The following is a 14,024-nucleotide window of genomic DNA, read 5'->3' on the forward strand; positions in this document are numbered from 1 at the left end:
TCCTTCTGCAATAAAAGTTAGATTTGAATTATAAAAATATTTATAGAAATATATTAATAAACAATTTTTTAATTCTTTATTAAAAAATAAATTAATAATTTTTAATTTATGAAGAATTAATATAAATATAAATGTGAATTCGCGGAAATTGTGAAAAGCCCTCTATCTATATAGGAATAATATATCGTATATATATATATGTAACTTTCTCTAAATATAATATATATGTTAATGTATATATGTTAATGTATATATCAGAACTTTGTTTTGTCTCTTATCGAGCAGTCAGAATAAAAATATGTCTGAAAGATAATCTACTTCACAGTTCGTGGAGCAATACGAGCATCAGTTCTTTGTCAGAGGCAGATCACGTCAAGAGTTAATTAAGCTGAGCTGATCGGATCTGATTCTGACGGAGGCTCAGACTCATTTCTGATCTAACATGAGTCTAATGGAGAGCTGTTACTCGTTAGTAAATTTTACCTACAAACACTGAACATATTCAATGCTTAACGACGTATTTGAAACAACAGCTTTTCTCTTTACCAACCTTTACAGCCGTTGGAATAAATTACGGTTATCCATTGCGTGTGACTTATGCAACCCTGTATTCATAATTGATTTATAAAAATATTTTTAATTTCTTTAAACAAAGTTATTTCTTTGAAAAAAAATCATTATGTAGTAATACTGACAAAAACAGAGTAATAGAGAAAATCATCTTAGAAATAATCATTCCGATTGAAGAATTGTATAATTAAGATATCATGTAAGAGTTCTGTAGATCTCCAATTATTTCTGTTGGAATTATTTTTGTTGGAATTTCCTCTTTGATTATTTTTCAAATCTTATCAATGGGCGGTCATCAAGTGACACTTAAAAGTGATCGTGAATTCAATATTGATAGTTTTGTATTATTCAACTCTATTCAACATCTCGTATTATAAAGTAATTAGCATAATCAAACTCATATGCAATTTACATATCAATATTACTTGAAACTAAATTTTTTTATCATCCACAAATAGAATCAATGTAAATTTGAATGGATCAAACTTTGAGGAACGGATATTCTATTATTATAATGTTATTGCTCATTATTTCATGCCGCAATGGAAATATGCTCGATAATGTAACATTAATATAATCTCTAAATCTATATTCTATCAACAGCACTTAAACTTATTAAATATACTTATTTGTAGAGATCTGAAGAGATCGCGCGCGCTCTCTACGTGTATTTTATATGTGTGCATCATTTCATTCACGTGTACGATTATTCTTTAGCATTCACGTATACGATCGGCACTTTTAGAAGCGTAATATGTGCCAAACCTATTATCTCCCAGAATTAGCGCTTATTTATGCGATCCTTTATCGTGGCATACGATATGAACTAGTCTTAAATTCTTCACGGTAAACAGATTGTCATAACAGTCGTAGATATCCTCTTCATTAATCGTGTCTTGTCGCGAGATCTGCAGCAGCTGTGGAATAAGCGTCCTCGACCTTTCAATTCTGCAAATGACAAACAATCGGATTGTTTCAAATCTACGATCCTATTAATTTTCCTCATAGTAATGAAATAAACTTCGCTAAACGGTTTTTTACGCCGTTTATCAAATTAAAAAGTAAATAAATTGGTTGCTGTGTGTATAATATTGGAATGAACAGTATATAATAAAACGTAATCAAGTTTCACCAATTATTGAGGGCCAGATATTGATATTGCGTACCAAAAATAAATAAAATTTTTCTGGATTTAAATTTTTATCACAAAGCTTCTACACATGCAAGGTTGTTAACAATTTCTTAAAGTCTAGTATATTATAATGAATTACATCAATTAAGGACAAATATTATATAACAGTTATCTTACTTGTGATCCAAATTCCATGTAGAGAATAAGGCAAGGTCCTCTTTGGATCTATACGGATTAATCTTATGTCTGTCACCGTAGGGACAGCCATCGGTGTTCCACCGACCTTCGCATTTGAATTCGCCTTTCTTATTGCAAATAGCGATTTGCTTTTCTCGCAGTTTCACACGATAAGAACAGCTCTCCGAATCATCATTCATCGTTTTCGCGTTTTTTCCAGACGCGAAGTACTTCCTTGCATCCGTCTCATCAATCGTATCTGAATCAGCAGTCGCGTTGGTATCCGACTGAGGTAAACGGAGATACCGTTGACGAAGATATGTTTCATCGCTAATACGACCAAAATTGCAGGGACAGTGCTCGTAACATCGACTGTAATCGATCTCGTCGCTTTTAGAATCAGACTCCGCTCTGCTCCTGTCGAAATAATACCCGAAATAGTGATCCTGCTTGAGCTGAAGTTTGAAAAACGCTATTGTATGCAGAAGCTGTTGCCTCGCTTTGTAATCGTTCATGAACACGTCCGAGCACTTAATCTGCTCAATCGTTTTGTAAAGATAAGTGCGTATTCTATCTTGACATCTGCGGTGCATATATGCTTCCTATAAGTAAAGTAAAGGATCGATTTAATTCCAAAGTTTTAAATATATATGTAAATACAAAAAATATATTACTTGCAAATTAAAAAAATATTAATTATATCATGTAGGGGAGAGTTGCCGAATGCGTACTGGTCGCCTAAATCGTACCTTATCAATATTTTATATTATTAGTTAATATAGGCAATATTTAGTAACAATAATATAAAATATATGAGAAATGAGTAATATAGACAAAAATACAACAGCCTACATCTTGTTGTATGGATGTTTTAAAAAATCAGGTACATCTGATATTAATTTTTAATCAACTTATGTAGCTGATAACAACGCAATCATCCAATATTATTATAAATTTTTGTATTTTTACAAAAGAAGATTTATTGTAGAGTATTTTACATTCACTGTATATACATATTTACAACCATTGTAAAGATTAAATCGATATTTTTACAAAATTCATCAAGTTTCCTAAATTGTACCATCAAAAGATAAGGCTGATAACTGACAATAATAAAACTAATAATTGATATTAATATAAATATCAAGTGCAAAAATAAATATAAGCAAATTTTTTTGGTGTCATTTGTTTTTTTTATTATTGTTATTTAATAATTATAAAATATTTGATTTTCTTCAATAAATTATTAAAATTAGGTATTAAATTAGGTATTAATTAATTATTAAGTATTAGTTAATGATTTCTTTTATTAATTTTATATTTTTAATTGATTTAAGTAAGGTTTTATCGCTAAACAAAATTTATTTATTTTTTTATTTACAAAACAACTAACCTTTGTATATCGCTATAAAACTTTGCATAAATCATCTTGAATACTTAAACTACTTATATAAAAAAATTAAGATTTTGTTGTTTAAAATAATTTAATTTTTATTGACAAAGTAAAATAACTATGAAAATGTGTCATGTAAAAATATAATGTTATTCATACAACTTTTGTGTATTTGTATAGTTCATTTAAAATATAAATATTAACACATTTCTAATTTCAATTTACTTCACAGATATTGTACGGATGATACATCCTTAACAGATGTTCGGAGTATATAGGTTGTTAATATTTAAAATATTTTTAAAGCAGATTTTATTGAACATACCTTCGTCATGCAATTTGTTTCCAAATTTTCAAACCACTCCGGATGTTCCTCCCTCGTACTGAGCACTATTTTAGAGTCATCCTTGTTCAACACTTTGTTCAACAAAGCGACTTTTCCTTTAAGATTCTCCGTCAGGAATTGCGTCACCCTGTTGCCGGCAGTGAGGAAATCGATGTTCACGCGTCTCAATGCTTCATAGAGAATGTCCGCGTCTGTGGGAAATCATTCGTCCTTGAAAAAAATTGCGCGGCGTCCTCGCACGTGACAGTTAAAGATCGCGATCTGTTTTTCGCGAGAATGCCGCGCCCAATTTTGCCAAGAAGTTCGCAAGCTTTGAGGGGCTGACACTGGATTGGAATATTTAATTTTGGCGTTTGGCCAAGCTCAATGCATTAGTTTTTGTATCATAATAAACTTATGAATTTTTAGACCATTGTATCTCGGAAGTGTTCTTAAATTATAGCGAATACTACGTGACAGATGCACAATGCAAAAATCAAGGAGATGTAGTGAAAAGCTATAACAAAATCGTTAATTGCAATAACAGCTTCAATTGCAAGAATCAGACGTATATAAAAGATCTACATGTATATTTAAAAAAGTGATACTTGAGCCGGTTGCTCCACTTTCAGATAACTATGTAATAATTTATTTAATGGACAAAAAAAGAGCATAGGAGAGAGAGAGAGAGAGAAGATGAAAGCGAGAGCAACAAAAGGAATAAATTGACATTTATTGAAAGATGGAATAACTCAGCCTGAAAGATTCTCCTTTTTTATAGCAAATTCGGTTGGACACACTCAGTGAGCACTAGTGCACATTAAGCTGTCGTACATAGATTGACGTAAAGATGTGTGTTCAATATAAATATAGAAATGAGTTAAATCGCGAAATCCTCAATATACTTTATTGCGCTGTTAGACAAAATATTTAAAAATTCGAAATATTTGCATTTTACTTTTATATTTAAATTAAATCAATGTAAAACGGCTTTAATAAACACTTGAATCCAATCGAATTCCCTATTAGAAATATAAAAGATTAATGCAAAAATTTTAGCAAATGGTAACATTTTCTATTATCTAAAAAACAACAAATTGTTAGGTTGAGTAAATTATTTCAAAATTAAAAAATCTATTAGCCATTTTCCGTGTGACAACTTTATAACTCTCCTTAGTCCTTCGATGATGTTATAGTAATCATCTTCTTTGTAAATCTAATTCCTTAGCACATAATAATTACGTTATTGATTGACTCTGGAACGATTAAAGTCATTTCAAAGACTAAAAATAGAATATTCGAATTCTAAACATAACATAATTTTTTTTTCTATCGTTGATATATAGTACATTACTTGTTTCAAAGCGTGCTTAATATTATTAATTACTATATTACGTTATTGTACTAACCGGATAACACTTTTTCCCCAGGCTTCTGCAAGATCAAAGTAGTCTGTGGTTCCAATGTATGAAAATATTCTTCGTCGATCAATGATCCGTCTAAAAGAAAGACATTCACTTCCGTTGGGTTGTTAGTTACCTACAAGAGAAAACGCAGGATCGATCAGTTTACCATTCTACTTAATTAATTCTCTTTGGACAAGGGGTATTACGTTCTATATACCATATTTACATTGAAGAAGTTCTTCTTTTTCTCTTTGCTCACAAATTAATTAATGTCCGCATGAACTAACAATTTTGAATTAATGATGAGGTAATACGAGAGAATATTCTATATCTCAAACAAACGTCAAGGCCATAATATAATCCTGTTATCTTCTTGAAGGAAATATAAATAATTTTCTGAAGGCTAAATACAAGGTTTTCATTAATAATTTTTACATCACTTCTCTTTGTTAATGTGACGACGTCGTTCTCACATTTCTCTAGCGATTCTAAATAATGGAGATCGGTACTATAAATTGCCAATATTTATTCTATGAACTTTCAACTTTTTTTTTCAACAGCGAAGTTGTTAAAAGTATAAATTCTCATAAATATTATTTTTAAGAAAAATTATTTAATTGGATTATGTTAAAATTATTATCAATTATAATGTGATACTACTTACATACAGTAAAAAAGCATTTTATATTTGTATTAAAATTATTTTTGTGTTAAATTTTAAATATATTTGGGTGTTAATTTGTAATTATGATATTTGAGCATTTTATATTAAAGTTAAATTAACATAAAAATTTTGTTGGACCATTTTGAAACAAATGTCAAAATATTAAATTTAACAAATTTTCAACTGTGAAGGAACCAACCGTTTATTACGATATAATAATATTATTACAATACATATTTTGATGTAGTAGAAACGTTGTTTCGTCTGTTTAAAATTGTTGCTGTCATTATAATTTTTTTAGTGATATTTTTTAGTATCACTAAAGTAGTGATATTTTTTAATAATATGTTTTAGTAATATATAATTAACTTTTTAATGTTAAGGAACCTTATTTCATTGTAAGTATTTTTTAGTAATAACTTTTTATTTTATTTGAATGTATTGCTCAAGATTCAATTTAATGTTTTGATTCCTTTTAGTAATATTATTCAAAGACGTCAATTTTAAGAGACGAATATTTATAATTTTGCTCGGGTTGACATTGACCTAACGAATTATTTGGGTCGACCTTTGAGCCAGCGCGAAAAGCAGATTCGCGACCTTAACATTGAGATTACTTCCTGTCCTTGGCCCGGCTGGTTCGATAGAGCCAACGGTTGCGGCCGTCCGGATGCGGATTTCAAGGACACTGAAATTGGATCGACCTATCTACCCGCAAAATGCTATCACCGACTACGTCTCTTTCACGTCAAGAACAGTCAATGAAAAATGTGTTAGATACGAACAATCAACAATAATTCAGAATACATTTACGTCTTTTAATTGGTATTTTCATCACGTTATCGCAGTTGTATTAAGTATTCGTATTATCATACCAAAAAAAAAGAATATGAGGTAATATTTAACATACTAAATATCACAATTAAACGACATTTTATTTTTCCAGTAATTCTTATTACATTATAAAGAATAAAAAATTGAATTGTTTACTAATTGCTACTATGTACTTTAATTACAGAAGTAAAGATTTTTTTTCTCGAGGATATCAATATGTATAAAAATCATATTATTCAAGTAAAACACATTGTACATTGTTAAATACTCATAATGTAAAATTACACCTAATTTGAGTTTTTAACCATCTTTATAAGTTACCATTACTCCTCCATATATCGTTAATCTAATTAAAATTGAGTTAAACAGTTTAATTCAAGAAATATATTATTCACTCAAATTTAGTTTATTTGCTAAGTGCATACAAGTTAATACAGACGTAGTTTATACTAACAAATTAACAACAGAAATTTACATACACACGAAAAACAACAAAACGTTACTTAACGAGAAATTGGTTTATCATTACTCTTTTGATATCTAATAGTATAGCCTTAACGTACAAATAAGATTTCATTTCTTGGAATATTTTTAAATACTATATATTTTTTTAAATAACTACGCCATCGCATCCGCGCTTAATGAGACAATATTTCAAGAATATACCTGTCAGCTTGCATAATTTCTACAGAATATTCTTGTTACTTGATACAAGTTTCTGTATATCTCTTTAATGAATAGCTTTCTATTTTCGCAACACTACATTATATGCGAACACTATGACCCATGCCACGTGTCTGTGTTCCAATTTACTACTCCTATTAATCTAAAGATTGTAGCATATAGTTGTATAAAAGTCATCACGAATAATTGCAACTGATTGCAAAATAACTTGGAAGAAAGTCGGGACGAAAATAGCTAGGATGTATTAGACATGATTTAAACGACTAAGTGTGTGTATAATGGAGACGAAGAAATGCATTGAACAAGTATATTGAGAGTCTAGTAAATCTATACAACAATGAATCGTTTAGTGCACATGCACTGACCGCTATTCTTGCTTTCCTGCAAGGACAAATTCCACATTCCACGTACATCCACGAAGTATTTAACGGCCGTAAATCGAGCAGCATAGTGACTTACGGTCATTCAATTGCAATTGCATCGGCTGCTGTTTTTAATCTTTATTGTATCGTAATCATTTTGTTATTATAAACAATGTGGGTCTATTAAATTTGAAAAAATAATAGATATTTAAAATACAATTAATAAGATTTATTTTCTCAATATATTTTAGTCAAGAGTATTTAATTGCATGATGTTTACCTTGAACTATAAGCGATGTAAATTGCTCTTTTAATAAAAAATATTAAACGAAGAGTTTCTAGGATCGTACGTGTGAACACACAACAAGAAAGGAAAGAAGCCTTTAACGGTCAAGCTGGATCTTAAGTGTTTAATAATGTGAATTCATATACTACTATGTCGTCATTTAAATTGCGCGCCGAATTGAAATAAAAACTCGTATTATTATTTACAAAATAATAATATTGCGTATTACATGAATCAGCACTTCAAAATATATAAATTCAGTTTAAATCTATGCCAGTCATCGACATCTAAATATTATACATATTCGATAAATGTAAATACACGGCATTTACATGACAAACTTCGTTACATTTTCGCGTATGCAATTTTACATTGTGTGAAAATACGTTGAATTATTCATTTGATACGGTTTTTGTTGCAACGCACATACGAATGCATTATCCGAAATTATCGTAAAAAAAGTAAAGATTACTATTTGCTTCATATTAATATATACTTACATTTAACTTTGAACACGCCTTCTGTTTCAAATCTTGAAAATTTCGGCAGGCAATACCGATTTTTCGCGTACGATTCACATCGGTCACTTTGTAGCCTTTGAGCTGAAATAAATTTGTCAGATGGGAAATTATAAATTAATTATATTAATAAAGAATTATACATGGGTAAATATTTAAAAATATTTATCCTATTGCAGCTTCAAAAGACTGTTTTTTCAATTTAATATTTTATATAAATATATGATAAAGTGCTGTGCAATCTGTAATGAAATATATAATTAATAAAGCCTTCTGACATATTGTCATTTTTTAATTGCTCGCAGAAAAAAATAAAAACTTAAAAAAAAGAACGTACTTCTATTCTTCTATAATCTGTTATAGGTACATCAAAATTGCACTTCAAAATTAAAATTATAAAATTTTAATAATTTAAAGTTTAAAGCATTTATAAACTTATTTTCTGGAAAACTTTGTTTTTTGAACTGTGTCGTTGTAATAGCAATATAGAATAGTAATAAATTTAACCAAAAATAGAGATGATAAAAAAATATATATATGTATGTAAATACAATATAAAATAAATCAAATAATAATTATTAGTATCAGTAATTGAGATGAAACAGTAACGTTAAACTCCGCTAGTAAGTTGCATTAAGGGACGTCGGGTATATTATTAGATTATTTCGGATCAAGTAACCGCGTAATTGCACTCTGCATCACGTTCAAGGCCATTGGATTTCAGAGCATTGCGCGTGCACAATTTCTTCGAGTGACCCACATTTTATATTCAATGGCGTCCAGTCGAGGCCACTCGACACGTCATATCAAAACGCAAATGTCATGAATAATGAAACCGCTAATACTAAAATTTATCAAATATCCTCACGCGTACTATTATCTATGCACATATATATACGTATAGTTGATTAACGACAAAATTATAGCTTGGATACAAATCATGATATGTCATTAATATATGCATTCTTGTGTGAAAATACTCTTTAGTAATAAACTTTACATGTTAACGTATACTGAAAGAATAAATACAGAAATAGTCTTGGTAAACATAGTAATATATAGTATTAGCGGTAAAAGTAATAATATACTTTACTAGATACTGTTGGATATTATGATAATTCGATAGTTAAGAGGAATTCGCGTACATCTTATTTAATCCCAGAACGCAGCTAAATTATACCGTTTAATTATCAAATATATCATTCAATAAATATAATCATTAAAAAAAAAGAAATTGCATCTTTAAGAGATATTTCGATTACCAGTCGCTCCTCAAGAATGCAATTAAAACGCTCATTCTATTTTATACTCTGATACATCAGATGCTTATCGCGCAACTGGCATGCAAGATAAGCAGCACGTGTTGCGTACCTCGCTTTTGCAGGACGAGATGTCCGTCAGACGGCGAAAGCAGTCGGCGATGAGAGACATGTTTCGTCGACGGAGACTGATGACGATTGTCAGGCGGGAGAGAGACGAGGATGAACCCCTTCACCCGTATCTCACCGCACCAAACTCTCGCTGACGTTCGCTCTTACACGCCGCCGCGTTGCCCCACTCACACTGACCCTGACACTGTCGCTCTTATCGGGCGTTCACGGACATTCGGATAACATTCGCGCGAGTGTAAGACAATAGAATATAATTACTTGTGAAGAGAACAAATAAAGGGATGCAAGGAAAAAAGAAATCATTGATTGGAAGATAAATAGGCAGACAGTGAGAGCAGCGAGGAACAACTGTTGCCGCATCAGGTAGCAGACGGACTATAGTAACTGGAACTGGTTGTGAGGTTTCGCAGTGGGGTCGCTGTGAAAACGGCCACTATCACGCAAGTACTGTGGAACTGGTACGTTAAGGACGAAGGTCGGCGGAGAGAAGGGTGCGGTGGGGCAAATGAGAGATAGAGAGAAAGAGAGAGGAGGAAGTAGCGGGTCCAGCATCAGCGAGACACGAGGAAGAAATGGATTCCGGCTGGCATATGGGAGATGGAGAACCGGTATATACATGTACCGGAAGATGCGCCTGCGAACTGGAGGTTCGTTTTGCGTTCTGATATGTAACAGAGGGCAGCATTTGATAGGAAAGCAGGCGGCACGAAGGTATCTCACAGATACCGACGTGAATACTTCTCCGAAAAAAAAACTTAAAAGGTATTTCTGCATTAGCAATCGTAGTGGTATTAATTAAAAATACAGTTACATGTAAAAATATATGTATTTAAGAAAAAATTTGTCTAATTATGTGTATCTAAATACAAATATTGTAATAAAAATTTGAATATGAATTTAAATACTCCACTATATAATTTTAAATATATATATAAAAATAAAAAATATCGTTAGTTTTGAAATATTAAATTTCGATATATTTTTATTCAATTATTTTCAAATGTTACAATATGAATTAATAAAAATTATATTTTTATATATTAAGATATTTATACGATAATTAATTTCAAATTTTAATTTATGTATATATCAATATTCTAATTAAACATTAAATTATTTAAAAATTTAAATTAAAAATCTAAATAATAAATAATATTTAAATGTTTTTTTAAATAGAAGAAGAAATGTATATATTAATTAAATCTGAATTAAATTAAAACTTAATAAGAGATAACGTGTTGATTTTTTAAAAATCTATTAATATATAGAATATATTATATATTTAATATACAGGGTGGCCCACGTAAAGTGTTACAAACTAATAACTCTAAAAATATTTGTTCTATCGAAAAGTTGTTCATGAGAAAGTTTCATATATTCGAGGGGCCTTTCTAACTACGTAAATAAAAATCTACCCCCGTCACCCCTTGAAGAGGGGTAACTTCAAAGTTTCAAATGGGACCCCCTGTAAAATGTTATATATTTGGGTTCTACGGGGAAAAACAAATAAACTTTGTTTGAAACATTTCTTTGGAAAATATTCCTGTCAAAAATTATATGGAGTCAAAATCGACAAAATTGGGTTCATGGAGTCAAAATCGACAAAATTCGTATGTAGATATATAGTTATATGTATGCTCTGCTGTGTCTACCGAAGCAAGACCACTTCCTTCACGTTGCAGTTATTGTAGATACTTGACTGGATGGTATTACCTTCATGTCTCTGGTATCCAGCAGAAACTTGTATAATAATATAAAATTATGACGTATACATATAAAATGTCAAATAATCGTGCATGTTTATGCATGCATAGCTATTCGCCTTTACATTCTAATGTCTAACGTTAATGTAAATTTAAGGAAATTTAATTATTTACTATACATAATGCCCGATTAATATTCATGTAATGCCCGAAATAAATAAATTTTTCATAAAATACGTGTGTGTGTGCGCGCGCGCGCGCGCGCTCGCAATTCAAATTTTTAAATATTTTAATAATTTAAAATTATAATTCAATTATTTTTCATTGTAAAAAGTTCTATAAGGAACATTCACTTGTTGAGAAAAAAATTTTTGATCAAAATTTGTTATTTAGTGTACTTCATGTATTTTTTCAGTTGAAGACAAAATCATCTGAGACTTTATTTTCTTTGAAATATTGAATATCACAGAGAGGAAGAAAGAAAAAGAAATATAAATAATAATGTTATTTGTACAGATAAAAATTCGTGTAGAAAAATATTGAATTTTGTAGAAATATAATTGTAGGATAATAACAGTATTATCTATAAAAGAGAGCGAATAAAAGAGAGAAAGACTCTGCATGCACATGTTTTCTAAAACTCTAATGCGGTTGTTAGACAAGGAGCATTTACTAAGGATTCACTGAGAAGAAATCTATGATCTCGAGAGAGAAAACAACCTAACTCTTTTATTGAAGGAAAGCCATGTTGTCGGCAAGATGCAGTTAGCATTATATATTATTGCGAAAGAATGTAATCTTCTTGTTATGATCACGATAAACATTCTATGAAACGGTACTTCATGTAAATACATATACATATATAAATAAGCAGTAAACATCGCCTAAAGCAAAATCCGAGAAATGCACATGTTATTACTGTTGCATACTATGAGGTACATTATTATATAAGTCATTGTGATTCTATATGTTTTAACATTTGACTTTATTATAGAATGGATATTTATAGAATCGACAAGACCAACCGTTTAAATAGCGCATGTTAAAAATTGTTCTACTGTCATTCAGGCCGGTAATTAGGCCGGATTCATAATTGATTTTTATATTTAAGATTGTCTCTTAAGTACAGTCCTAAAATGTCATAAATCAATTACAGAGTCGTATTAGCGTTTTAAAACATTACTTAAGACGGTTTTGAAATAAAAATTGACTGAATACTGGCTATGTCATTTCTCCCATCTGTTAATTGTAAGTGATAAAATTTAGTTAATGCATGTTACGAAGTATGCGATTATAACTGGGACAAAGTAACGAAAATAGATTCAAGAATCTATTATATATTATAATTAACAGGAATTTATACATATTATAATATATTAATAGTAATAGCCTTTATACATATATTATCGGAAATGATGCTTGTGCCATAAATGATTATGTTATTAAATACCAATTTGTAATGAATTAAAATGACATTATTCCGAGAAAAAGAAAAACATATCCATTACACATAATTTACAAAGATATTTAAATACTAAACAATTATTAAACATACGAAAGAACTAATCAGGTATTACGAGAAAAAAACAATAATAAGATACAAGCATAATTATGATTCTATATGTATAGCTTTTTAAAAAGTAGCACAAGTAAACCAATAGCTCGATGAAAATTGTTAAATAATTAAGAAACAAATTATAAATATTATATTGGTAGAAATTATAGGTATATAGGTATACAGGCAACTGCAAAAAGAAATTTGTAATATATCAGAAAAATGCCTCGACAAAGGATTGGAAAGGCCCCGGGCAAGGTTAAAGGAAAGCAACAAAACTGCAGACGTTACCTTCATTATCATAAGAACCTTCTCCGTGACTTCTTTTTACAGCGCTTACAACCGACCTCGATATATGTACGTAAAATTCGATGGCAGGCGTCTCTCGCAATGTCTTTTATTTTTGTTTAAACAAATCTAATATATTACAAGAATCTTACATGCCACTTACAAAGTTTTAATTTATAATATTAAATACAGTAAAAAATATCACACGATTAGAAGATAATATCATTGTTTACGATTGCTCTTACGTAAGTCTCCTCTTTATGCGTGTATACATACCTACAGATTAGCATTACAAATATATTAGATATCACATTGTTAGATCAAATACTATACTAGTAAGGTAAACCAGGTCCCAGTGCATAATAAATTTTATGTAAGTGTCCGGACACTTACATAAAATTTGTAATTATTAATTTCAAATGCTTTTTTTTATTACAGTATTATAATTTAATTACATTTAAAGATTACAATTATATTATAATATTACGTTTTAAAAAGCGTATTTGAAACAAATATTAACTTAAACAAATAAAGTGTTATGTAAATGGACATAGGTACATGTTCAGTCATTGGGATCAGACAGTACCTATATCCGAACAGTTACACAAACTTTATTTATTTAAATTAATATTAATTTCAAATGCTTTTTTTAGTTTAAAGATAAATTTGAATTAGTTTTTGTCATTAAACATTTATTTATATTATTATTTTCCGTCAGTATATTAATTTTCCAATT

General features: G+C 29.7%; 1 protein-coding gene across 1 annotated transcript; it reads right to left on the reverse strand.

Annotated features, from left to right (window-relative positions):
* Positions 1–1,113: 1,113 nt before the first annotated feature.
* Positions 1,114–10,434, reverse strand: Drep4 (DNA fragmentation factor-related protein 4). The gene is made up of 6 exons (XM_018445288.1): positions 9,723–10,434; positions 8,334–8,435; positions 5,007–5,136; positions 3,598–3,809; positions 1,880–2,481; positions 1,114–1,518 (listed from the first exon to the last, which is right to left on the reverse strand). The coding sequence occupies exons 1-6, from the start codon at positions 9,780–9,782 to the stop codon at positions 1,359–1,361; spliced, it is 1,266 nt and encodes a 421-aa protein (XP_018300790.1). The 5' UTR covers positions 9,783–10,434; the 3' UTR covers positions 1,114–1,358.
* Positions 10,435–14,024: the final 3,590 nt, after the last annotated feature.

Source organism: Mycetomoellerius zeteki, unplaced genomic scaffold (genome assembly GCF_001594055.1).
Source record: "Mycetomoellerius zeteki isolate Tzet28-1 unplaced genomic scaffold, Tzet1.0 scaffold158, whole genome shotgun sequence".
NCBI lineage: Eukaryota > Metazoa > Arthropoda > Insecta > Hymenoptera > Formicidae > Mycetomoellerius > Mycetomoellerius zeteki.